The sequence below is a fragment of the Phasianus colchicus genome, chromosome 8 (genome assembly GCF_987193195.1).
Source record: "Phasianus colchicus chromosome 8, bPhaCol1.hap1.1, whole genome shotgun sequence".
Classification (NCBI taxonomy): domain Eukaryota; kingdom Metazoa; phylum Chordata; class Aves; order Galliformes; family Phasianidae; genus Phasianus; species Phasianus colchicus.
The window spans coordinates 22,208,591-22,236,112 of NC_143443.1; the positions used below are offsets into that span (position 1 = coordinate 22,208,591).

The window sequence follows — 27,522 nt, forward strand, 5'->3', positions numbered from 1 at the left end:
ATTTTTTAAGCATTTAAAACATATGCATGTACAGAAATACACAAAAATGCTCACATAAATTGAAACTCAGTTAGGAGATGGGCCTGAAGGGGTTCCCAAGCCCTTTCAACTCTAGTAGCTCTTTGCAAATCAGTGTGGTTCACAAAAGAACACACTAGCAATATTAATAAAACAGCATGGAAAAAAAAAGAGATTCTTAAAATTATACCTTATATTTCTAGAAACATTTACTTGTGTTTTTTTTCTTTTCATAGTTTTGTGCAGATATCATCGTAGCTGTATGTGGAATCTGCTGTCTGTCCCTTCTTCGCACTGATGTTTAATTCAGTGTCCTACAGTTGCAAACCTCACTCCAATCCTTGCTTGCTGAGCTGAATAAATGTCTTCTCTCTGACTCTTCAGGTTATATAACAACTTTACATGACACATCTGCACATTTTGCCTACAGAAGGTATATTTCTTTTTTTTTTTTTTTTTTTTTTTTTCATTCTCCTGCCACCAGTTCAATTGCAGAGGATCCCATTCATTTCAAATCAAGTTCATTTGCAGATCTTAATAATTTTTAAAATCTTAAATTATTTGTCTTGGAATATAAAGCCATACTACTTTACTATTGCACCAATTTCAGGGATATTAACAAATCAGCAATTATGTAGCAGCTCACATCAACTGCATGCATGTTCTTGAAAATGGATGACATATCACAAACTAAATTCTCATTTAGCTACTTTTCACAGTCATAATGGAGAAGTAGGATTGCCAGGGCATGTCCACCACATAGCAAACAAAAAATAAGCCAGTATCATCTACCAAAGACGTCCAGATAACTAGCAGAAGCAACTGGTTGCCAACTTATGCATACAGTGCCTTACTGCTTTTGAGTGTCTTGTGTACATTTTAAAATGCTGCTGATTTAGGTTTGACACAAATTAGAGGATTTTTTATTTTGATACTAGGAAAAAGATATCACCTTTTAGAGTTTTCAAAATGAAAACATAAAATAGTGCCCTTATCAGTTTGTTTTTAATGCAAACAAACTGGATGAGGTATTTCCAGGAATTCAGAGATCATTAACCAAGCTATCTACAGACTCCCTTTCTCAGCGTGGCATTTCCATTAGTATAACACAGCAATAGATACTATGAGTATTTAATGCAAATAGCTACAATAGTTTTTAACATACTCTGATAGTTTTTAGTTATGTGCATGCCCATACAGATGTTCCAGCTATATGAAAAATTCCCCATCTCATCACCTTCCCCCCAAGAAAATAATGAGATCCACTGCAGTAAAAGGTATGAAGTGATTCTGATCCTCCTTGAAAGTTTCTCCCTTAAAGAAACCCTAGGAATTGCAGTGTTCATGCTGCAACTCAATTTTGCCATTTGATTTGATTTGTTATTTGATAGAATTAAGCTAAACTCTAAGGGTACGACACATTTTATTTCAAATAAAGTACATACATTCTGACATATGCTCCCGTTAGACATTTACTTACTACAGACTTTACTTAATTCAGACATGCACTATCTGAAAAGAATGACTTAAAGTATAGATGCCAAATCAATCAAGTAAGCAGAAAGTTCACAGAGACTGAAAACCATTGTTCTAGTAAACAGGATCTGCTAATAAAATAGCCCAGAGTGCACGTGGAGTCCTATTTTATGTGGAAATCAAGAACCTATACATTTAAATGATCTATACTACTTACATTGAATATATGAAGTTCTATGGAATTTCTGTAGATGACTATCATGAGAAGAGCAGTGATAAATGCTGAAGAATCACAAAATAGCTATAAATAATGCTTCAGTCCAATGAGTCTGATAATTATATGCAACTTTGATAGACTATATTTAGTGAGAACTTCAAATCTGTTAGACACTTAACAGTATTAATCAAAGTGAGCTTATGAAATAAAGCAGTTTTTCTGTAATATAATGCAACAGAAATGTGATCCTTATTCTTTTTTTTTTTAAAGTGTCAAGTCCTAAGCTTACTTTTTATTTCAGAGTAGCTGCACATGCTAGTCAGTGAAGCATAAGCTACACAGCTGTTACATCTACTGTATGACCTGTATATATTGAATCAGCCATTGTGTTTTTCAATTCAGGTTCATCAGACTTTTGCTCTGAAGGGCTTTAATCTATATTTAGCAAAGGAATACAATTCACTGTTATCTTGTCTATCCATAATTCATAGCCTCCAGCCTGTTTTGATCTAAAACAATTGGCCAGTTTCTTAAAATGTTAATATAGGATATACAAAAAGGATTAATGGCAGAAAACCTCTAGGACTGCAATTCAATATCCCATGAATATGTTTGCATACACAATGAGAGCATGTTAATGTAGGATTTTTAAAATAAAAGTTGTAGGATTTAAATAACCAATCTCACTCATTTTTTCAGGTTTTTACATTAGCACTCATTCTACACCAAGAAAGATCTACATCTTATATCACACATAGTACAACTTAATAATTACGAATGAATGTGGTATGGTAAGACCTAATACATTAAGAAGTCTCAAAACTTCTGACCATTTTATGTATAGATGATCTTTTGAATACAGTCCTTTGATAAGGAAATCCATAAGCCATACAATCATGGATATAAAAGAGAACTATTACCATGTTTCCTCTCCTTTTCCCCTAAGCATCTACACCACTAGACTCCTACTTGAGGCAGGAAATCATCTCAGACTGACCTTTAGACTGACACTTTATGACTCTTCTGACACTCTCAAATCCAACAGTTTTCACTAGTATTGCCTTCAAGTTTGTTTGTTTTTTGTTTATTGCTTTTTTGTTGTTGTTGTTGTTCTTTAATTTTTACAAGTCTACGGTATCTTTCCAGTTATCATAAGTACAATTCTAACTTGTGATTCATATATTTTTTAAATTACTTGTTAGTAGCCCCCCTATGATACCAAAGAAAGCAGTACAAAACCTGGAAAACCAGTACTTTAAAAACCTTTTTTTCATCTTCCAAATTTGGAACTGAACCCAAATCATTATTTTGAATCTCAGCAGGAACAAGAAGCCACATCTTCTAGGGATCCTCTCTTTCCAATACTATGTTATGAAACCAATGCAGCAGATGTATTCAATCATATATTTTAAGTCTTATCAGTATTGAATACTTCAAGCCCAATAATTTAATTCTCTTCCAAGAGTCAAGAGGAAAAAAATCTTTATATACACACACAAATTACTGAGTTTCAGTGGGATCCTGAATGCTGTATTCAAAGACAGTAATTCCATAGGCGCTATTCAGAGCTGTAGACAAAAAATGCCTTTAAAAGCTGCATTGGCCCTTAGTATTATCAGTTTCTTTCACATTCTATTTAAAACCATATTTAGTGTATTTCGTATGCGCACATGTCACCAAACTGGTACATCTACTTGTCTTTAGCTAAATTACAAAAATTAGATACCAGAGTTATCCCATCTGTAAGCTGTCAATAATTACAAGTTAACTAACTCAAAAATGTTGAAGAAATAAATTTTGAACCAATGGAGAACAAAATTGTGCTAAATACATCTGATGAACTGATACAACACTTTGAGGGGGAATTTGAATTCAAGTCAGTTAAAGAAACATAATTGTATTCTACCATGAAGTTCTTTTAGAATCAAGAGTTTCATAACCAAGGAAAGAAGCAAATTAACTTCACCTAGAAGACTGTCTGTGTATAGACATATAATGAGTATGTATTTAGAATACCTTTCTCTCTAAAACAGAGCATAAGTTCTTCATTACAACTTAATCCAGCATTAAAACCAGTAATGAATGGGAAACTCAATTAACACCTGTAAGTTCTTTCATTGATGGTTTAGGAGAACAATACCTTAGTACAAAGAATTTATTTTATGTAGTAATACAGAATCTTGAAGATGTGACTTTTATAATTAACAGTCAGGTAGTTATGCTATGATCATATTTGTACTTTTCAGGTCTGTATGTACTATGTCAAATAACAATTCAGCTACCATACAACCTCTTCTCGATAAATTTATGCACAAGTCAGTAATGAAGGAAGAATTCCCAATGTGAACATATGAATCAGCATATCAATATTCATTTAGTTAAAAATCCATTTCTCATCAAGATGAACTCAAGAGATACAATGCCTGCATTTTGAGATACTCAGTGGAACTGCTGTCATCCACTCTTACATCATATTTAAAAAAAACACATGACATTCACTCTAAAATGGCAGATAAGAATGAAAAAAATCAGTATTAGGCATATCTTCTAATAATCCGAGCCTTGTCATAACATTTTGGGTTCTTGTTGATCATTAAAATCACAGAAACAGTAAACACACACACTGCCCGATTAAGTAATTTCTTCATAAGCAGCAAATAGCAAGGCAACATTTGCACTTGAAATAAATGAAATCAAATTTCATTTCCTACATTGAGACACTTATGAAGCCAAAGACAGAATGCTAGTCTTTTAATGAATTAACTCATTTGTATAGTAGCCTCTTTATAAGCCATTTCAAAAGAGGTATTCTACATAAATCATAACAGTCAGTCTATATTGTGCTTGATATATAAAGTACTCACTGTCTGGGCTTAAAATTTGCATACCATTGCTGACTTCCACTCATACTATATTCAGTAATAACTCCATACCTGGCTATTATCTAAAGCCTCTGAAAAGCTGCCACAACATAAAGATATTATCTCGAATACAACACAGAAAACTATATACATATTGCCTTATATATAACATAGACTCTACCCCCACAAAACAAAAAAACCCCACAACATTTGAAAACGTTTTATACATGACCTCAGAAACTGTTGCATTTGCCTTAAGTATATCACCAGATCCTTAACAGAAGTTCCATCCACCACATAACATTTGTAAGGAAATACAGAGTACCTCTCAGTGGGTACCTCAGTTCTACATGCAGAATTTAAATCCTCCGTTAGGAACCTCCCTCACACTGTGCCATTGGGCACTTCCTCCTGGTTATCACATACAGGAGACTGGAAAGTCATTAAATAATTAGTGTTTCTAGGGGAAGATCCACACTCAATTAATCTTTAAAGTAATCTATTCTAGTGAATGCTTTGTCAGAATTAAACTATTTGCGTTCCAAAATAAGCCAATAGATATCAAATCAACCAAGAAAAAAAGTAAAACTTCTATACATACTTGTGTAGCTACTATAACTATCAATTTAGAAACTAGAAATATCTTAACAGCAGAAATAGGCAATGAAGTTAGCCAAACACCAAAGTAGTGAAAAAGGTATTGAATAATGAAATAAAAGTATTTAATAGATTTTGAGGTGTTTCTTCTTTGAAGACATAGGTCTTTGCCAGGGAAAATAAAACAAGCATTTGAAAGAAGAATTAAGTAAGCATTAGCATTTAACTTATATACAGTTATAAAAATTAAAAAGTTGATTATTAGTACAATAACAAAATCAATAGTGTTATCATTCTTGAAATGTCAATACACAACCAGGAATTTTGGTAGTACTCAGTTTTCTAGTTGTTCATTATTATCTTCCTACCATTAAGTTAACATAAAATATATTCTAACAATTAATGTACTGTGTTATTAACTGTCACAGTGTCGATGTTTTTCTGTTACAATATTTATCTTAATTAATGTACAAACCATTATTTAACAGCAGAATGCACATGAGGGAGTCTGGTAATTTTGCTTCCTTCTTTTGTAATAAAGAAAATAATCTCCCAATGCCCTTTGGGAAACCCCAAAGAAAACTTTTCTCTTTGAGAATGATGGTGCAGAGAATCAAAAAAAAAAAGTTTCTCATGCAACCATTGTGGATGAGAAAGTGAGAGCTTATCTCTCAGATATACATTAAAAACACTCATAAAATCAACATGAGTCATGTTAAATTTATGAAAGCAAATGTGAGTTGAAATAACAGAAACGTATAGTACAATTAAGTCGGTACTTTTCCAAGTCTTTTTGTTCTTGTATTTGTTCTTTTTCTGTATAAACTGTTCAGATTACTTTTCATCTCCATATAGATATACAAACTAAAACCTTACACTGTACACACCAAGAGTGGAAAACTTAATATCAGTTAAATAAATATAAGTTTTAAATATTATACATGTACCAGAAACATCAGAACCATAAACAATATAATACAGAAAACTCTTCAAATTGGCTGATGTTATTTGCAGAATTTTTATATGCTGAAGTGGCAAATGGTAAGATAAGAGGGACGTGAAATTATAATTACATTTTAGCCTTTTTTTTATGCTGAAACCAGCTATGAAATAGAAGAACACAATACAATACATTTTCCTACTTAAAAAGAACATAATGTATTTCAATTTCATTGATATATGTTAAACAAGTAGAACTACTACAGAAACACTAAACACCTAATATAGTTGATGTTGCACAAGCATGGATAGTATATTTGTGCTATTTCATTTTCTCCATATTTAGAAATAGCAGGACATCCACACATTGTAAAAGAGTATGGGGAGTACATGCAGAATGAAGAAAGGCTATTGTATTCTATCAAATATGGAATACAGAATATGTCAAAGATGTCATAATTGGCATAAATATATAAAGAAATTATCTGAGAGGGAATAGTGGTAAGAGGTATGGATATGTAAAGATGTGCTTTTAGGATTTTGGAGGAGAGGGTGGTAGTTTGTCTTATATATGTTTGATTTTGAAGTTAAGTCCACCTAATCTGAATGACAGAAACTTCACTTTTTACTCAGAGTACAATCACTAATCAACTGCAAGCAAATTCATGCTCACACAGAAAATACTCTAGATAAAAAAGCACACAGAATAAACATGAAGGGATGAAAGCAGATAAAATAGATTAAAATCTCTTAATCACATAAAGACATCTGTTTTTGTCAATACCAACAAACTACTGAAAAAGTAGACCTAGAAAAGTTACTGTAAAATTGAAATACATTATCTATATCTGAGCAAACTCTCCCTGAAGTTCCTAGAGCAAATACACAAGTTAGTGTCAGTACTCAATAAAAAGAAGAGCAAAATGTTTTGAGTTCTAAGAAACAAAAAGAAAGGAGCAAGTAAAAAGAAAATGGGAAAAAATAGATAATTCCCAAAAGAAAAGGAACAGGAAAAATTATGGTATGTAATATGAAGAGTCTTGACCTGATCATAATGATGACATGTTTTACGACACTTGGAGAAAAAATGCTTTGAAACCAAAATAAGTTATGATGTTGTGTTTATTGGTACTGAGCCCACTGCATCACTGTAATATTCAGTATATGTAAACTGAGAAACTAGGTGGGATTTTTTTTTTTCCTGGCTTACTGCTTTACTTGGCACATTTTGTTTATTTCTGCAGTCATAAAAGCTACAGATTCAGAAAAAAAAAGAAAATGATAATCATGTAGCAATCTATGTTGTACAGATATAATCAAAGTTTGCAATGTTTGGTGATAGAGGTGCTGTAATACTCTCTAACAAATGATGCATGCTGAGTAATTAGAAGAAATCATGACAGAAATGGTGATGCCAACACATTCATACTCCACATAAGACAATATCTGTTGTACTCTAGAAGAAGAAATACAAAATTATCCTAGTGACCTAATTTTATTGTAGGTAGTAGAGTAGTATTTTGTTGGGTATTGGCCTTAGCTAATACTTTGTTAATATGATGTATGTGGCTATACAACGTTGCTATGTGAATCTTCTCAATAAAAGACTGGAAACATTTATACTCTTTTTTTTTTTTTTTTCTTTTTTTTTCTTTTTTTTTAGTGTAGAAATGAATGAAGAAATATCAGGACTGGGTGAACAGTTAATCTGACTGATTGGATCAGAAAAATTGATTTAAAATAGCCAACTCCTGCGAAAGTTGCTGGAAATATTTTCATTTTGCATTACATTTTGAGTTCACTAATTTGACACATTTCTTTCTTTCCTCAGCTGATCTTTTTCATTTGCCCTGAAAAATACTGTATATGCATTCTGCAAAATGTATGTTTAATGGATAAGCAACTCAATCAAGGTAGCAGGAAGAAAGAAAGTACTTCACGTAAACAGATTCACAGGTAATTAGAATACACATAAACCTCTGTTAATGAAAAGATATGAGGTATTTTTCAAATCTTAAAGTCAGAACTACCTGTTTATGTAGTAGTAACATAGAAACCATTTTGGAACCTATAACTGGGTAAACAGCACATCTAACACTGCCTTAGAAACTTCCAGTATAAATTGTAATTATTATTTACATAAGAATTAGCTTTTGCCTTAATGAGTAAGTTAATTATTGCACAGCCTGCTAGAAAGCTTCTAAATTGATATAATTAATTATCTATAAAGATTAGGAGCATTTCACATACACTGAGTTGCAGTGAAAGGCACTTTTATTAAAAGACCAATTAGAAAGCAGGTCATATGCAGCTTATAACTTTTCCCTTCATAGTTTCTCTTTGGGATTTTTTGTGCTTTATCCTAATCAAAGTAGTGGATGGTAGTAGAAACCCTTGCATCGAGTCCTTTTCTGAAATCCTGCCAAATTTTATATATGAATGTACTATAAATTTTTACATTATCTGTATGTTTTGATATTCAAATTGACTTTATGCAAGAAAAAAGCTTTTTTTTTTTTTTTTTTTTTTTACATCTTATGATTACAACTATGAAAAAATATTTCTATAATTGTATAATGACTGAAAGTTATATAAGTAAGTGATCAAACAATTTTGTCAAAGCACTTTCGAATTTTTCTTCATTATTAGTATGCCTACTATCAATGGTAACACCAACTTCTAATGTTTTAGCATATGGGCATCACCTGCAATGCAATCTGATAAATCAAAAGGCCTGTCTGGCTCATAAAAATATAAAGACTAAATAAAATGTAATAGTAAAATGAAATATATTGAGCATATTTAAGTGGAATTTGAATTTCAGAAATCAGTGATTACATGGGAAGATAAGATTATTGTTGCTCCCTTGAACTCAGTCCTGCATGAAATGAACAACCAATGAAACTAGAGAGAAATGAACAATATTTACTCATTTAACAAGTGTTTACAGTGACGCTGAAAGCATGAATTATGTTAATAAAATATTTTCTTAAAAGTCCAAGAGTGAATACTGAGTTTCCAGTCATCTATAAACCTCATGTTTAATTGTGATAGGCAGGACATTTAAACAATTCATTTTAATGTAATTTCAGTGAGGTAGAAGAAAGAATTAACTGTATAACTGATATCTTTACACACTGGAGATAGTTTATAGAATCAGGATAGAACAGAGATAGGTTCAGACTACTATCTATCAAATGGGAATCAGACACCAGACTCATATTCAATAGCATTAAACTGTTTTCACATTGTCTGAGTTCAAGCGTTACAGTAGCCTTGTATTCACTGTCAGTGAATCAGTACTGTGATATCCCTACAGCACAGTCAGGCTATAGGGCAGTGTATTAGTAGCACTCCTCTAACATGAGCTCAAACTAGGCAGGCTGGAAAGACACCCTTAGGCCTATTTAACCAGGATCAAAACATACACTGTGTCAAAATACAAGCCATTGTACCATAAAACAGGAACATATAACTGAGCCATATTTTTTCATCCAATAGAGTTGAGTCAGGCAATGAAAAATGTCTACTTCTAACAGCAGGAATGAGATTTTAAGACAAAGCAACTGGGCCTAAGTTCTACAACAGCAAAACTTTTGATCTGTAATAGCGATAATTTCTTTCAGTCTTTCAGATTGCTTAGTGACTGCAGAGTCAAAATAAGATTGAAAGATAAAAATCTGTGCATCACATTGAAATAATATTTTGCCTTAGAGCATTTTTAAACACTGCAAGTTAGTCTATAAAGGACTTTCCACATATTTGAAACACAAGTTGATATAAGCATATTTTAAGATTTTTCTCCCAAAGTTTTTAAAATCTGTTTCAGTACCTTTTAAATTATTTAATTTTCAATTATTCTTGTTAATTTTATTTTTTCCTTCAGTATTTCATCTTCTTTTGGGGGCTCTGTATTTCATAATAAGCAGATCAGGTTAAACAACTAACAGACAACTACTTACTACATTTGTATCAATTTCCTACTGGTGCCTGAAAATACCAGTATAGGCAAACTACAGAAAATCTGATGTGTTATTTAGAGAGCTTGTGATTGCCTTAGTCCTCTCCCATCAACTTTCCACAAACTACTTCATGAATGTACAGTTTTTCTAATTCATTAGTAGAACTGGCTATCAACAGACCAATGTCATAAACAACTGTTTATACTTATGAGCAGATGACTTACACAGTTATGCATTTGAAGAAATATAAAGTTTTTATTATAAAACAGTGTAAACCTTCTGATTCAATGAGCACTTTAAGGACAACCTTTTATGCTTTTATTAGAAGTAAATTAAAGTTGTAATTATCATTTGTACTTCGGAATTTTCATTAGATTTTTTTCCTTCTTTATGATTAATCCTATGCTAAGTAGAGAAAGATTCTAAGAATAAGTTCATCATCTAAAATGAAGTTCTAAGTAGTCAGAGTAATGAGTACTTTAAAACAGAGTGACTAAACTTTGAAAACCAGCAACTCCCACCTCCACCACAAACTCTATTTTCCTGAATTTTATACAGCACTATGAAGTGGGTTTACTGTATGCCTCCAAAGAGAAAATAAAGAATTAATGTGGCTTGGGATAATTACAAAGGATTCTATTTTCTGTTATCAATTACTTTTACAATTTGTTCTATTAAATAAACAGTGAAGAAAATAACAGAAGGAATACAGTTCATTTCAGAATGAGTTAAAGGAGTGCTTAGCTTAAAAGTTTCAGAGAACAATGAATGGAAGCTTCTTGCTTTTCACAGGATTCACATATTACATTACAACCTAAGTAAATTTTGGTCTTATGGCCATGAAACTAACATCTGAATCTTCTGCAGTGTGTTGTTGAAAATTCAGACATGAGATTGATCTAGTGATCTAACATGATAATAACATCACTTCTCACAGGATATATATTCTATACTTTAAAATTGCTTTGCATAGTTCTAGGTAATCTTCTTTCGTGCAGACAGTAGAGTTTCCCTTATATATGTTTTAGATTCAGCTCTCTGTTTTAGGATTTAGATCTCTGACATTTGGTTTTCATCTTATAAATGTCAATCTCCTCTTTTCAGACAATTGTCTAGGTCATCCTAGACAGACAAGTTAACAGTGTCCGCAGAGGAAATTAACTCCATTGTGGGGAAAAAAAAAATGCTGCCTCTTCTTGTATTATTAAGATGGCCTCTTTTAACAGAGCACAAGCTACTGCCACATATCTCCCTAACCCATACAGAAGATTAAAATGCACCAAAGAGAAAATAACTTCAATCAAAATACTTTCAAAGTTCAATAAACTGGTAGTATTATCCAGAAAAGTATCATTTTGTCATATTAAGTATTTCAAGAAATAAGGCTATTAAACTGAGATTCAGCTGAAGGATAACAAAAATTCAACTCTGCAATACTTAAATTTAATAACATGCTCAGCCAAATGCAAAATTCCATTTCCTACTAGATCAAAATTTAATTGTTCCACTTCATTATTTGATATTAACAGTGTGTTCTATTAACAGTCTTATTATTGTGTTTCTTGGACTACTACTCAGAAACTGCAATGTAGCACCCTCCCTCTGTATAAAGTTCAGAGAAAAGAAAATGTAATACTGTTTAGTGGATGTAAAGATAATTTCCACTGACTTATTAGTTTGAAAATTTCTGAAATGTAAAATCCAGATTGCACCTCACTACAACAAATACCGCCAAATTACTCCAAATAACTTGGTTACACATGGAAATGTTTTGAGAACTAGACCCAGAGACAGAAAGAACAAAACATTTACTTATTTCTATTCACATTCTGCATTATTAATATAGGATATGTTAGAACAACAAAATACCCAACATACTAACGCAACTTAAATATTGAAATTACTATCCAGATTGAAAAATTTAAGTTGTATCTGTGATTGCACTGACTTACCCTGGTAGAAGAATTCAACAAGGAACCATTCAGATTGCCAGTGTTGCACTTGAAATTCAAATGTTGATCAGAATGGGGATCTGCTTCCCAGCTTCCCAAATCATGTACAACTGATTTGTCAACATTTGCAGGTATTTTTTGGAAGGCAGTGCAAGTCATTCCCATGAAATTAGACGGCTTGATCATAAAGGCCTCCAGAGCAATATTATGAGATACCTGTCAAAGCATATTGAGAAGCAGAGATATTGCTAATTCATTACACTTAATTACATATAATTATACGTCTATTGTGTATTTATTGTACATAGTTTATAAAGACTGTGTTTGTACATGCTTCCATACATAATGTGTATGAGTAAGAAAAAAAATGGAACTTATTTTTAAAAACTGATATAGAACTCTACAACAGTACAGACAGATTGTTTGAAAACTTCTTAGATACAAGTAAAAAGAGATGATGAGACAATGAATAAATAATTTTAAAATGCCTTTATTTCTCAATTTCTACCAGTTTTGCAACTGTTCCATTGTCAGCTTCAACAGATCTAATCTTGATCTAAAGCAATACAGATATGAAGTCAATTAGCAACAGCAGTAGTCGGAATTATTTTTAAAATGGACAAGGATGTGTTCTGTGCCTTAGAAATGAAATGGAAAGATGCTTAGCTATTTGTTGGATGGATTGAATGATTCCTGATTGTCTTTCACAGATCATGTTCCATTATCATGTTTGCATAGTACTATTATCCATATTACCAGAATCAAGCTACATGTCTCAGTTAAAACTTCTTTGTGGTAATGCATTTCTAAATCCCTGGCTAGAGCCATTTAATTATTTAGAACTTCAAGCTTCCTGCTGTAGGATGGAAATAGAACTAGTTTCCTCATTCATATTTGTGAGACGATGATAAGAAAATGTCAGCTGGAGGATATTGTAGTGACAGTTCAAATGATTTCACAAGTAAGCCCTATTTTCTAAATTCTGAATACAAAATTCTTTAAACGTTAATCTTTCCATTTTCAAAATAATCCTATGGCAATGTTTAAATAGTGTGAACACACTGTTCTCAGCATATAGGAACAGACGGGTAAAATAGAAGTTGAAGCTGCTCCTTATTAGGACTCTCAAATGAATTATGAAATGGATATAGATGAATGCAGAGCAAAATTATCCATGGAAACAAGCATCTGTAAGAAAGGTACATGTTACAAAAATCCACGAGCTAATCATTTTGAGTTGCAGATATAGAAAATGACAGTGTGGAGTCCATTTTCTAAACCTCACATAAAGGCCTCACTAAGCAAAATGGCCAAAAAGGGTCCTTAAAGGGGTAATATGAGAATAGTATGAAGTGGAGAAGAATAAAAATAAAAACAACAACAACTATATTGCAATTAGCCTTAAATATTCTGGCTTTTATCAGGTGGAGAGTGAAATGAAAACTCCAGGAGCTGGTCCACACAGAAACCTCATCTCTAAATTGGATAGATATGGATTGGAGAGAGATGGTGGATGGACTATTTGATTGATAAGGAATTGGTTGGATGGTCACAGTCAGAGGCCTGTGGCACAGAGAATCTTTGGTGCCCCATCCCTGGAGGTGTTCAAGGCCAGGCTGGATGGGGCCCCAGCCCCTGATCTGGTGGGTGGTACCCAGACCACGGCGGAGGATAGATCTGGGAGGGGTTTAAGGTCTCTTCTAAGCCAAGTCAATCTATCAGTCTTAAAGACTGCTGCACACCCCTGACAGGACTAAGGAGACAAGTTTTATCATGCACAGGAAGTCTTTCTCCTCAAACTGCAGATCTGGCATAAGAAAACACAAAAATATGAGCAGAAGTAAAGTAGCTCAGAACAATACTGAAGGGAAATTAATTTGGGATTACACCTTGCTGGCTGTGCACAGGACCTCTGTGGGGGTTTCCATCCCCCAGGGTGTATCTACAGTATGTTTTGCAAGAGAGATTTAAGAAGATCTAACTGATGATTTCCATCTTGGCATTTTTCTGACCTCCACGAAATGGAAAACCTTTTTTGTCTTCCAAAAATAACATAGAAATAACAGCAAAAGCCACGGCTTCCAGTTAGCTTTTCAGTCTATAGGGAATGCAGTTGTGCATGTGTTGTAAAACTAACAGAATTTATCAAGGCCCTTTTTTTTTTTCAGAAAGTGTTTTATAGACCAGTGGTTACTTAAGGTTTGGGGGTTTTACGTGCTGTTGTTTGAAAGAAAAAAAGAAAAGAAAAGAAAAATAGAAAAAGAGATGAAAGAAGATGCCATTTCTGCATAGAGTTTTCTGGCTGGCCTCCAGAAAGAACAGACGTGTTTGGCACTGTATGAGATGACAAAAAGAAAAACTCCACAGCTTTGTTTATTTACAAATTGCACTCAACCATAAACTAATTCTCCTTCAGAAAACTGCAAGAAGCAAAAAATATAAGGCATGGTAGAAAGGCTAGAGACTCAGATCTATATGTCAGTACAGAACATTACTGTTTACAGTAATGTCAACTTCCTTCTGAAGCAGTGACTAAAAAAAAAAAAAGACCTTTGGCAGTTGACATTTAAAAGATACCTTAAGTATAAAGCAACAGAAGCCCCCTAGCTGTCACATTACAAAATACTTCAAAAAAGCAAATTATTGTCTCTATATACTGTATAAAAATAAACGATTCTAGCAAATTTGATCATTTTATGTAAAAGAGAATTAAATAAAAAAAACAATAAGTTTTGTCAGTTTATTCTTCAAGAAGAAGAATACTACGCTTTACTAAAATTATACAGCAAGGGTACTAAGGTCATTATGCTGTTCAGCTCAGAATGTAATTAATTCAACTCAATCCACAATTCCTTTTTTCCATTTTTTTTTTAATACATTATTGCCCTAATTGAAGCTAACGCTGATTTCACTTCTATGCAGTATCGTTGACAAAATAATAAAGGTTGCTTAAAATCAAGAAAGCTAACCTATAGAGTAATAAGGCTTTGAAATATTTATCTAAAATTCTATAAATATAATTTTCAAGCCTTTCTAACTTCTACACATTTCTACCACTTAGATGTTGAAAGTGACAAAGACAGTTTCTCAATACCCAAATGACAACTCCTTAGTATACAAATGACAAATTCATGTAGGTGGAGAACAAGAACTAAGAACAATTATTTCATACTGCTATAGCTTGCTTCTAAAATAACACTGACTGCAAATTAATAACTTTTATGACATCTTTTTAGAATATTTTCTAACTGCTTTACAAAGTGTTGTCTAGACGCCTCCCTGAAAGGTATATTAAGATCTTTAGGTAATAAGGGAGTGTGCTGTTTTTTTATTATTATAAATTTCTCACTCAATGCATCCTTTTCAAAAATAAATCCAAATACTACAGGAACTAAGTGTTAGGAAAACTAGAAATACGGTGTTGTGAACGGTCTATTCTAATCATAAATATAAAAAAGCAAAGCCAAGCAAAATTATTCTTACTATCATCAGAGATACTCAGAAAAATGTTTCAGTGTTCCAAACAGAAACCAGGAAAAAAAATTCTACATAATCCAAGTATGTCTATGCAAATTTCTATGCTATGCTGTGTATCTGGTTTATACAATTTTTTTCTTCTTTACGTAGAATTTAGAAATAAAAATTATGAAGAAAACATTTTTAAAATAAATTTTGACAGAAGTGCTTTGTGATTTTATGAAATACCTTCGAAATAACTTGAATGTTGCTGGTCAGTATTTGATTTGCAATGTGTTCCACACACCGCACAATTCTGGTGCAGGCTTTGTCTTCCTTTTGAGCCATCCACAACACATGGTCATCAACAGACATTATATTGCTGGCAATTTCAATGAGAGCATCCCCTATCTGAAAATTAAAAACCAAACAAGTATTTTCCGCAAAATACAACAATAGGAAGTAAGTATGCAAGAAAACAACTAAGAACAGGAATTTATTTCACTTAGTAACCATTATTCAAATATACTTTTCATTCTGTTAAGAAAATTAGATCTACAGAAATATAAATACCAAGTAAATAAAACTGCTACAACCTAGAAAAAAAGAGGTATTAGTTTACAATTTTTAAGTCTATCTACAAGACACACCACAAAAAAAAAAAAAGAAAAAAAGAAAAGAAAAAAAGGGGAGTCTCTCATTGGGCAATTAACGGAATTCCAGAATTATTAACCTCTTTTTTAAACAATTAAAAATTGGCCATGACCCTCTAAAAACTGTGTTATAGTTAATAAAAGAACCTTGTGGGGGAGAAAGAATTTATTAGGAATAAATTCCTGTTACAGACTTAGAAGTGCAAATTTGAGATATAACTGAAGTGTTAATACAAACCTGTAATATTTCACTGGCTATACAGGAAGTATGGGCTTATAGTTTTGTATGGTTTAATTTACTCTTGTGACTAATTCCTTTTGATAAATCTCAGCCTTTGTCAGATGACATTTTGGAGTTTTTAGTAAGTGTGACGTTGTTTTTCAAAATCTTATGAGCTTACTCAATTTAGAAAGAGTAACCTTCACTGCGAGTATTTTTGGTGATGCTTTCAATTAAAAATTAAAATATTTACTTCCTAAAATTTTAAAACTTATTTTTGAGTAAGATTTCAAAACTAAGTTTACCATTATTTTTGAAGGTTTGTGATTTCCTGAGAAAGAAAGACTTCCCAAAGGTACATAAGGGTATCACTTGAATACAGAAAAAATGACCAAGAGAGAAACACAACTTAAAAAAACCTTAAGAGGCTAAGATGTCAAACTGATAGGAACAAAAATAATGCAAATACACAGATAATTCAGTGGAATGTAAAAAGAAATTCAGCAATAGAGAAAAATGTTTAAGGAAGAACAAGCTATGAAGATTTTTCTGTATTTCCAATACATTTCATATGCATTGCAAAAGAGAGATAAATAATCAGACATTATATGCAACTATTCCTGATATATTTAAAGTATTTTTGAGCATGTGATTATTATGTAATTGTAGATGGATGTGACAATGTGACAAATAGTTATTGATACAATGAATAATAATAAAACACATTTAAAGACTGATTTATGCAAAAAGATTAAACTACGCACTAATAAGGCAAGCAGCAATTAACTGAGGGCAGAATAATTGGCTATAAATATAAAAAAGGTGAGAAATAAGAAGATGTATTAATTTGTGTTATAATTAAATGTATCATTGAAGAATAAAGGCATAACACTAAAAATACAAAGTTTGGGGCTAATATATGTACATATTTATGGTAACATAACATGGTAACTCTCAAAGCAGTTGATGCTTTGAGAGATGAATCCAAGATGAGTCAAAATACCACTAACTTTTATTAAAATGTACAAAAGCTGCTCCAAAAGTAATGCCTCCTATTTTATTGTGTTGGTCCACAATATCAGTGGCAGATGTTGGTGCTATGATATTACAGGTTGAACCTTTCTGCCAATATTCCATTACATTTTGTTGCTGTATGATGGATGGTAGCAGAAGAGCAGTCTGACAAAATGGTGTCTGATATGGAATGTTTATGTAGCAAAGATATGTCACTGAATTCCTTCTTCTGGAAAAAATGGCACCCACTGACATTCATCAAAGCCTGCTGGACATTTATGGAGACCAAACAGTGGATACTGTGAGGCAGTGAGTGTACATTTCAGCAACAATGGGTCACCTCCTCTGGCACAGATGTTTAAAGTTATTTTGATAAATCACAAAAAAAAAAAAAAAATCAAAATAAAAGAATGAAACAGACAAATGAAGACAGTGTTCTAAATTATGAAAACAAGGGATTACAAAATAAGAGATGTAGAAATAAGTGGTAGAAATTGAGATGTTTCAGTACCAAAAAACAGAAAATGAAACCTGTTTTAAAGATGGAACAAATCAACTAAGAGATCAGAGATGATGCTCAGTTTTAATGCATAATGCATCAATTGCTAGTACAAGAAAAATCAAGAGGCTTAATAGATACATTCAAATATTTCTTTTTGGATTTTTTTTTTCCCCAGAAAGGATTTTGAACGAAGAGGCTTTTGTAATTGTAGTTTTGAAACACGATTCTTAGAGAGCCCTTAATAATACACTTTAGATCTAGTATATGATGATGAAATTGAAGTTGGAGGCTTTCTCAAATTGATACTAAAATGTTAACTGTTACAATCCCCAGAGTAAGAATGGAATGAATGTTGCCAAACCAAAGAAAACATGTTTTAACGATAGCTATCACGTGTACAAAAATTACAAGTTATGAAATCTTATGAAAGCAGTCACTCTAAAAATTAACAGTAAAAACTATGGTGAACATTGCTGCTCTCAGTAAAGAACTATTTTTCCCATCGGATTTGCACAACTCTTGTTAGATTTCCCTGTGAAAATGGGATACATTATGCTAAAAGCTCATGTGGAAATTTGTACTTAAAAGGCACGTTTTTCTTCTCTTCATGTAAACTGCTACATGCTCTCAAAACTCAATTAAAATCTCCTGATGAAATGGAGAAAATAAAAGAATGAGGAACTTTGAAATGAAAGCAAAAAAGTGGCCAGTTTGAGGAGCACCTCAAGTTCATTCTAGACGTTAGTTGTGGCAAAAATAAAAATGAAAAAGAAAATTAAGGATGTGCCTTATTGAAACGCAATTTTTATTCCTTAACACAAGGAATAATGTCAGTCAGATGAGATGGCTCAGCTGTCTGACATGAAGAAAGACGCAGCAGCATATGCGGAACGTTTGCGGCTGAAAAGAAGGCAAGCAGTTTTAGAAGCTTCAGTGTGCGCCTGCATACATTAAGACCAGGGCCATATGTGAAGACTTCATTTCTACGTGATACTTTCAGCATACAGAAGATATCTTACATCTTCAACTTCATCCACGAAGACAATTAACTTTTCCATTATATAAGCCAAATATATTACATCCATTTTATCCGCAAAGTGGGAAGCACCTCTTGTGTAGGCTGTCAGTTGGCGGGAAAATTCAAGTACAGTCGTCAAATTGATGTGCATCTGAAAATACATGAGAATTGCTTGGTGTGATGAATCAGCTGGTTGTTTTGTTGCTAAAAATTAGAGATCCCATCCATTTGTATAATGCTTTCTATTATTTCACTTGTTAGTACTATACACATAAATGTCAGTAGAACATTTTATCTTAAGTCTCAGATTTAATTGCTGTCATCTCCAGACACCACCACATGTCAACAAATACTGAAAATTTTTGCATGACTAATTTTTCTAGACTGGAACCAACAGGCCTCAAAATATTTTAAAAATTTTCCTTGTTTTTGCATCACTGACAAGAACAGTGATGCCAGTCAGGGTTCATGTATACAGTGGAGTATGGCGGAGGGAAGGAAGACAATGGTATTATGCTGAAAGAAGAGAAATTTGGACAGAATAAGAGGAAAACCTTTTTTACGGTGAGGGTAATAAGTCAAGTATTTGAACATTGTGCAGCCTTTCTCAGAGGTTTTAAAAATCTAAGAGGTTAAAGCCCTGAGAAACCTGACTTAACCTTGTAGCTTACCTTGCTTTGAGCAGGTGGGATTACTAGAGTCTAGAGATGACCCTTCTTCCACACAGAATTACTATCATGTAATTCCATTGGATCTCTTCACATAGTAATTATTAACATAGGAATAAACTTCAAAGCAATCTAGCATCTAGTGCTATTAATTAGGAAGAAATCATCAAGCAAACTGAAAGTGGTAAAAGTTAGTATGGCAGTTACAGACCAGTACCATTCTTCATGCTCTTCACTGTCACTGTTATTGCTTTTTTTTCATATCTACCCATATCCTTTTTTTTTTTTTTTTTTTAAATCTCACTCTCTCTTTTACTTATCACAGAATCACAGAATCACAGAATCACAGAATCACTAAGGTTGGAAAAGACCTATAAGATCATCCAGTCCAACCATCCACCTGTCACCAATGGTTCTCATTAAACCATATCCCTCAGCACAACATCCAAACGTTCTTTGAACACCTCCAGGGTCGGTGACTCCACCACCTCCCTGGGCAGCCCATTCCAGTGCCTGACCACCCTTTCAGAGAAGTAGTATTTCCTAATATCCAGCCTGAATCTTCCCTGGCGAAGCTTGAAACCATTCCCTCTAGTCCTATCACCAGTTACACGAGAGAAGAGGCCGACCCCCAGCTCGCTACAACCTCCCTTCAGGTAGTTATAGAGAGCAATAAGGTCTCCCCTGAGCCTCCTCTTCTCCAGACTGAACAATCCCAGCTCCCTCAGCCGCTCCTCATAAGGCCTGTGCTCCAGACCCCTCACCAGCTTTGTTGCCCTTCTCTGAACACGCTCCAGGGCCTCAATGTCTTTCTTGCAGTGAGGGGCCCATCCGCAAGAAACCACTGAATACTGTTTAACTGTTTTGGGGTTTTGTTTTTTGTTTGTTTGTTTGGTCTTTTTCCTTGTTTATTTGTTTTTGCCCTGGAAGATATCAGGAAGACATTTTGGTCTCATTTCTGCAGCTCTTTTAAATACAACAGCAGTGGGAAAACAAACTTCAGTCAGCAAAACCCTAATATAGAACTTCAAGAGAAATAAATGTCTTTCTGGTAAAAATGCATGGGGGTAGGTAAATAAGGAACTGTAGTGAAGCAGAGATGACCCTGCTAACATTATTAATGGCCATCTAGACTCCAGACACCCAGAAAAGAAAAATATTAAATACAATAGATAGTGTGCACTGCATGTTGCTACCGCACCATCAATTACTAAAACCATTGCAAGAAAAAAATAAATAAAAGGTCAACATTTTATTCAGAGCCAACTATCCCCATACTTGTGGCTGAACAAATATTTTCTTGCAAGCTACCCCATAAGATCAGTACTACAGAAAAGAAGCCATGGATTTCAGCATTACCTGACTGAAAGCATGAAGAACTTGAGTTATTTCTTGTGAATAAGGACATTCAGAATAGTTTTCTTCATCCCAGCGTCCAGTTCGATTACATTTACGCCATGCCTTAGACTCTTCTACACCATTGTGAAAGGCAATGGAGTTAAATGAATACTGCAGACAAGGATGATAAGCAGTGATTCCAGCCAAAGTTTTGGGCCATCTGTGAACAGCAGGGAAGCAAAAAAATTAAAATATAAAACTTCTTATTTAAAGGCAACTGACACTACAGCAACAGTATGCATGATATATGAGGGAAAAAAATGGCCGTTTAAATTTTACCTCATTGTGTTCTATAATGGATTGCTTTGTTTCCATGAAAATCTTGAAATAATACAGGCTTGAGTCTGGCTAGTCACACATTAATTGTACATTAATTCTAGGAAGGTGTTTGGTGTTAAAGAAAAAGAAATGAATGGAATTTTCCCTACTTTTACCTATGAAGATTACGTAAGGCACAGCAGAAACTCATCAAGAAGAAAACTATTACTAAATGTTGCAAAAGGTAAAGGCTCAAAATAAAGATGGTAATCTGTACTTTTCATTTTGACCTAAAGCTCATAGCCGTTTCTGCCCCAAAGCTTAAAGAAGCAAAAATTCCTGGATATATCAGAAGCCAATAGATATGGTCTGAGCAGAGGGTATGTCTTGTGGAGGAAGAAGGAGCTAGATCTCAAAAATTAAGTATTTAGTATATGAGATTTATCAACTATGATGGCTAAATTGTTTTTTAAAAGAAACAGTAAGTCAAGAGGAGCCAGAATTGTTCTATTTACTTCAGGGGCCTACATTGGAATACTAATCTTTTGTATATCTGCTGCATTCTCTTTAACCACACAACTGTAATCTATTCCTTTCTGTACAAATCCATGGTGATTTTCAGGCTAATATGGCTGTAGCAAGATTAGATAATGCAGAAAAATCAGACAAAACTGTAAGTGTGCCATCAAGTCAACATGCCTGGAAAGAATGTGGTTTTAACTTTAATTGCACTGATGTGATCACACACAAAAAAAAATTTGCCTGCCAATGACACACACCTTGATAATCAACCTTTGCCCATACATGCATATTAGTTCCTGTTACTTAAAAGACACAGATCCATTTTGACACTGTTACATAATGTAGTGACAGGTTTGAGGCTAGGTTTGTATGTTTTCTTAGTCTCAAAATGGAAAGGTAAGAAGAGAAATATTTTTATGTGCCATAGCTAACTGTCACTAGAGAAATTCATGTGATGTATAATCATTTGAAGCAAAATGAAACATGAAAGGATCATCACACACAAAAAATCCATGTATAGTATTATTATATGCTGCGCTTGCCTCTGTACTGAAATATTATTTTAGTGAAATAACAGCATTAATACAATTGGGCCACAGAGTAACACCCTACCTCAAAAGGTAAAACTGAAAAGACTATTCTGAAACTAAAGCACACTGACACTTAACACAGGTGGCAGAATCTGGTCTTTATGCTTAGAAATTGTAACATTACATTACACTATACATTATACTTTGCATTTCAGGATTATCTTATAGTTAGCCGTAAAACAAAATATCAGCAAATATGGCCACCATAGAGAAAAATTCTGATTACTTAAAGCCAGTTCAATGCGACTCACAGTGCCTAATTCTGATGGCAGTTGTGCAATTATAAATACCACCTAGGCTGGTGAACTGAAAGAACGATGCTTCCAAAATTGCTGATGATTTTTTCATTCTTTCCTCAATAAAGGAACTGTTCTTTCCAGCTTTGCTTTTGTGATACAACTCTTTTTACTTACATGCTTGCTATGTTATGAAAACTTCAAAGACCTTTCTAAGAAAAATTACTGGTGAGATAACTGCATGTCTGAGGATAGACTTTTGGAATAGTTTCAGGTACTCATGCTAGGTTTGAGACTGATAAATTCTCTATAATTCTAAATACATTTCTCTCAAATGCCAAAGGAATTTATGGGCTCATCACCCTTTAAGTATACATCTTAAAAATAAATGTATATAGACTTCTGGAAAAGTGATCAATAGGGAAAGGGCACTTCTATTCTTTTGATTTATATAAAGTGACAAAAATGCTCCTGTGTTAGTCTGTGCAGTCTGTAGGATTTATATATTTATTAAGAAAAGGATGTAACTGTATGGAAAGAACATGCACTTCATAAAGATGTCATCAAAAATATTCAGTATGTATTGTCTGATAGAATGTATATATTTTTATAAAAGACCTAATTTGAAGTATTAAAATTGAAGAGAGGTATTCAAGTCAGAAGTATGTGTAGAAAGTTCTAGTGTTTAAGAGAAGCTTCCTCTCTCAGCTTCTTTTCCCTTAATTAACTATTCAAGTTGAATTCTTATTATAATTCACATGGTAACAAATTACCTTCCTGATTTCTCAATGGGAATGCCATCGTACATCAGTGTTATTGTCAAGTAAGTAATAATATTTTGTTTAAGAGCTTTATGCATATCACTGAAGTATTTTAGAACCAATTGAAAACAATGCTAAATTTTACAGTTTGGGGGGTGGGTGAGAAGGGGGGGGGTAACTAACAAAAACAAACCCCACTAACATATGGTGGTAAAACTGAGATGAAACAAAAACTGCATTTAGTCAACAATACTGTGCAGAGGATAACGTTCAGATAGCAGGATGGATGTGCTTTCTAATCATATTATATAATGGTAGAACTGCATGTGTCCTTAGGATCACCTCTAATGATCTACTTGTTTTACCAAGTAGTACATACTATTTTGATTGTTTTTAGCAGGTTTTTTTTAACATTTTTATGTTAAATATGTTTAACATATTTTTATTATTTATTACTTCTAGTCTCATGTGAACAAAAGTAGCAGAACTGGAATAGATTAAGAAAGTACTGAAGATTTAAACTTCTAATGCATTAATGTAGTGTTATTATATTCTATAATTCAGAAATTATTAACCCTCATCCATTTAGCTGTGAAGGTCCTACACCTTCTGAAATTTTCTGTAAGCTTGCACTGAGGAATTAGAAGGATTCTCAGACTTTTACAAAACACTGTCGTTCTTCAAACACTATCTGTCATTTCCCATAATAATCACACAGTGCTCTTCCTTCCTACTCTATTCCATGACAATGACAAAAAAAATAAGTGACATGTTTGTACCTGACTCTGAAGCATCATGTAAACATGGATATTGCCCATATCTATATCAACACACTTAAAAACAGGAATTCATACCTGAAATCTCCCTTGTTGTTAATAACTCTTTCTGCAGGGCAGTAGGGTGCAGCCATTTCCAGTACCACAATTTCTACATGTTTAGTGCTATTTCCATAGGAATTGTTGACTAGACACTCCCAATCTCCAGATGCATTAATATCAATGCTAGACAGGATAAGTTCACTGTGAAAAGAAAAGATTAATTATTGAATACACTTAAGTATATAGAGATTGAGTTATTGATTTCCTGATATTAACTTCTCTACAGACACTTTCTATGAAAATATAAACATAGGCTCTATGTTATTATAGAGACAGACAATATGTGATTGATATTAAAATTTTAGAAGCACAATTTGATAGACCATTTAAGTCACGAGAGGCTGTAACACAAAAGTCATCACAAAAAAAAAAACAGTTATGCATCAGTCCTCACTCTCTTTTCCCTAAATATTATAAAATATTGTTTTTGTTTCATAACCAAGTACTTGAAAGTCAGAAATACATTTCAAGTTGACAACACAACCAACCCACAGAGAATGCTTCCCTTCAGCTGTCATTGGAGCTCCTCTGGCAGTTCAAAACCAGAATCTGTTTTCCTGTGGCAGCTTGGGACAAGTTTTCTAGAATAGCCATTGACTTTGGAAGCTGTATATAACTTTCCTGACGAATGCAATATGAGATGAGACAGATGTTGGCTTTTTTTTTTTTTTTTTAGCACTGTACTACTCATGAACTTCTTTCACACTGTTCTCTCCAAAACATGAGATGTAGTTATTAATATCAATAAATGAAGGTTGAATAAGCTCTGCATAATTAAAATGATAGACAAGCTAAATATAGAGACACTTAACAGCTTCTCTTACAATATGAACATCGTATAGTACAGCGCTATGCCAGTGTTTAGCTGCCCAAGCTAAATACTCCATGTATAGTTAGAAGAAAATTTCAGTAACATTTAAAATTGCCTAGAACTGTTTTTGTTAGGATTTTCTATATTTTTCAGATGAAATCAGAAGATTTCACTCTTTTAATGGATGAAGGCCCAGATGAAGTCAATAAAAGTTTAGTTTTTCAAAAAATTTCAGCAGGGAAACATATTATCCAATTACTGTAACTCTAGACAAAAATAATGCTAATTAGTACATTTAATATAGTAATATATTAGCTCTTAAATCTGTCATTGGCCTAGAAATAAATTTTACTACAGTTATAAAGAATGTAGAGCTTCTGAAAGAAGCCGGAAGAGGAAAAAGGTAGTAATTATCTGAAATGCTTGCTTACTTACACAAATGGCTGAATTCTGAATATGCCATGTGGTTCAGACAATTAGAAATTATGTGGGAAGAAATGGAGTACAGTCAGAAGGGAGATAGAGACATTATAAAAACAGAAGAACAGAATTTGGAAGTTATTAAAGTGATTTCAGAACTATATATTAAAAAAAAATTCAAAAATTTCTTCTTGGGGCCTTTGGTACTTTCACAAAGAGTCTGACATTTGGATATATATGCAGAGAAAAATTACATGTTTTTTTAAATTTTTGGTCTTTTAAACGTCATCCTTTTTCAGTTTAAAACTTTTTATATTATATATGCACTCATCAATTTTGCTACAAAAAAGGCTCAAATCTTCTAGTATATAAATTACTGCAGGTATGTAAGTAAATAAATCACAATCAAGGTAGGAAGTGATTAGACAGCTGCTTATGTAATTTTCCCTTTGAAAGATGCATATAATGAAGGATGATTTTCTCAAGTACTTGCTACAGGACTGTTATCTTGCACTCCAGAAAACAAACAACCTGTGGTAAATAGCTTTTGATTTAAATTAAATTGCTTCAGACATCTTCTACAGTTCTCTGGAAGTTCTGTCACATTATCATTAAACAGTAACTTTAAAAATCTCACACTCCATTCTACGAACGTTGGGTCTGAGCTCCAAGTAGGTTAGAACTTCCAATTCCATTTTTACAATGAATTCTAGCATGCTTTTTTTTATGCAGAGGATATAAGGGAAAAAAAACCAACACATTACTAGCCATTCTCCTACAGAGCAACTGATATTTTTTCATATCAACAGAAGCAACTGATCTTGTAAAAAGTGTCAGATGAGAAAGGCCAATAGCAGCAGGCCCCTAGCTACCTCTTAACACATCTTTCCACAGTTGAAAGAGTTATGTGAAATTAAACAGTTGATAAATATATTCAAATTAAGTGTTCTGTTTCACATGTCCCAAAAATCTTGCATAATCTTTATAGATAGCCAAGAAAAAATATGTTCCTAAAGTTTACAAAAACAATTATCCATAATTGTTTCCTTTATCAGTGAAAAAATAGGCAGCATAAAAATTCACCCATAGCATCAAGACCCAGAGACTTCTTAGTGAATAGAATGTATGACAGATGTACTCATCTTTTCATATATTTTCTCATAAAATATCTGTAACCATTGTTAATAACACAAATATTCTAAAACTGAAAACCAGCTTGATTTTAGGTAGATGGTAGAGATAGAAACTAAATGAATATTAGAACATGTTACCAGTTTTATAGCTAATAAAATGAATATAAATCAATATGAAAAAAAGGAGTACATTTTCCTTTTTTTTTTTTTTTTTAAATTTTGAAAGGTGCTATAACCTAAAACACATCTCCTGACAATTAATTAGATTATGTTTCCAGGTTCCACAGACAAATATCTACAGACACATCATTTTTTGCTCTGCTAGAAACACTATAGTTGAACTCTGGTTCAAATTCCCTAAAACAAGTAAATCCTCGAACTCACACTTCATCTTCTGTGGCTTTTACTTCAGATGTTGCACCAAAATAAGCCAGAAAAGGTTTGTGCAACATACGAGAAGATGTATAATGACCAGAACATGAACTTATCTTCTGAATTGCCATATGGCCACTGTAAGTGATGCATTCATTTATATTCTTCTACAAATAGTTTGGATAGCAAGCTCAATAGTGAAACTCTTCATTTACTTACCATCTGGATATGACAAATGATAAATTGATCTTAGTCCCATGGAGAATTTAGGAGACTTGATTAAAAAAAAAGATTAAAAAAAAAATTTCAAAAACAGCACTCAACTTCATATCTTTAACATATTCTCCACTTCTAATTTTGGCAACTTCATAGACTTTGCATACCAAAAGGGAGGGGCTGGCCTGTGCAATATTTTAAAGCTCTTCATAAAATTTTTGGTAAGTGATTGCATGTTGTAAGTCTTAGCACTATTACATTAATACCCTCAGGTTTTCTTACTCTCAGAAGAAAGTCATTTCTGATCTTTCTCAGTGGTGGCAACAAGTCTTGACAAAAGGCAATGTCACTTGAGAACATTTTCACTCCTGTCA

At 33.1% G+C, this 27,522-nt stretch overlaps 1 protein-coding gene across 1 annotated transcript in view; it reads right to left on the minus strand.

Moving 5' to 3' along the window:
- LOC116231794 (adhesion G protein-coupled receptor A3-like) overlaps positions 1 to 27,522 on the minus strand; it is a 254,504-nt gene that overhangs the window by 95,310 nt on the left and 131,672 nt on the right. Inside the window, exons 8-12 of the mRNA XM_090145294.1 lie at positions 24,173 to 24,337; positions 20,913 to 21,111; positions 18,887 to 19,036; positions 15,728 to 15,889; positions 12,023 to 12,238 (exon numbers count right to left, since the gene is read on the minus strand). Coding sequence (XP_090001420.1) covers positions 12,023 to 12,238; positions 15,728 to 15,889; positions 18,887 to 19,036; positions 20,913 to 21,111; positions 24,173 to 24,337 — 892 coding nt within the window. The remainder of the gene's footprint in view (positions 1 to 12,022; positions 12,239 to 15,727; positions 15,890 to 18,886; positions 19,037 to 20,912; positions 21,112 to 24,172; positions 24,338 to 27,522) is intronic.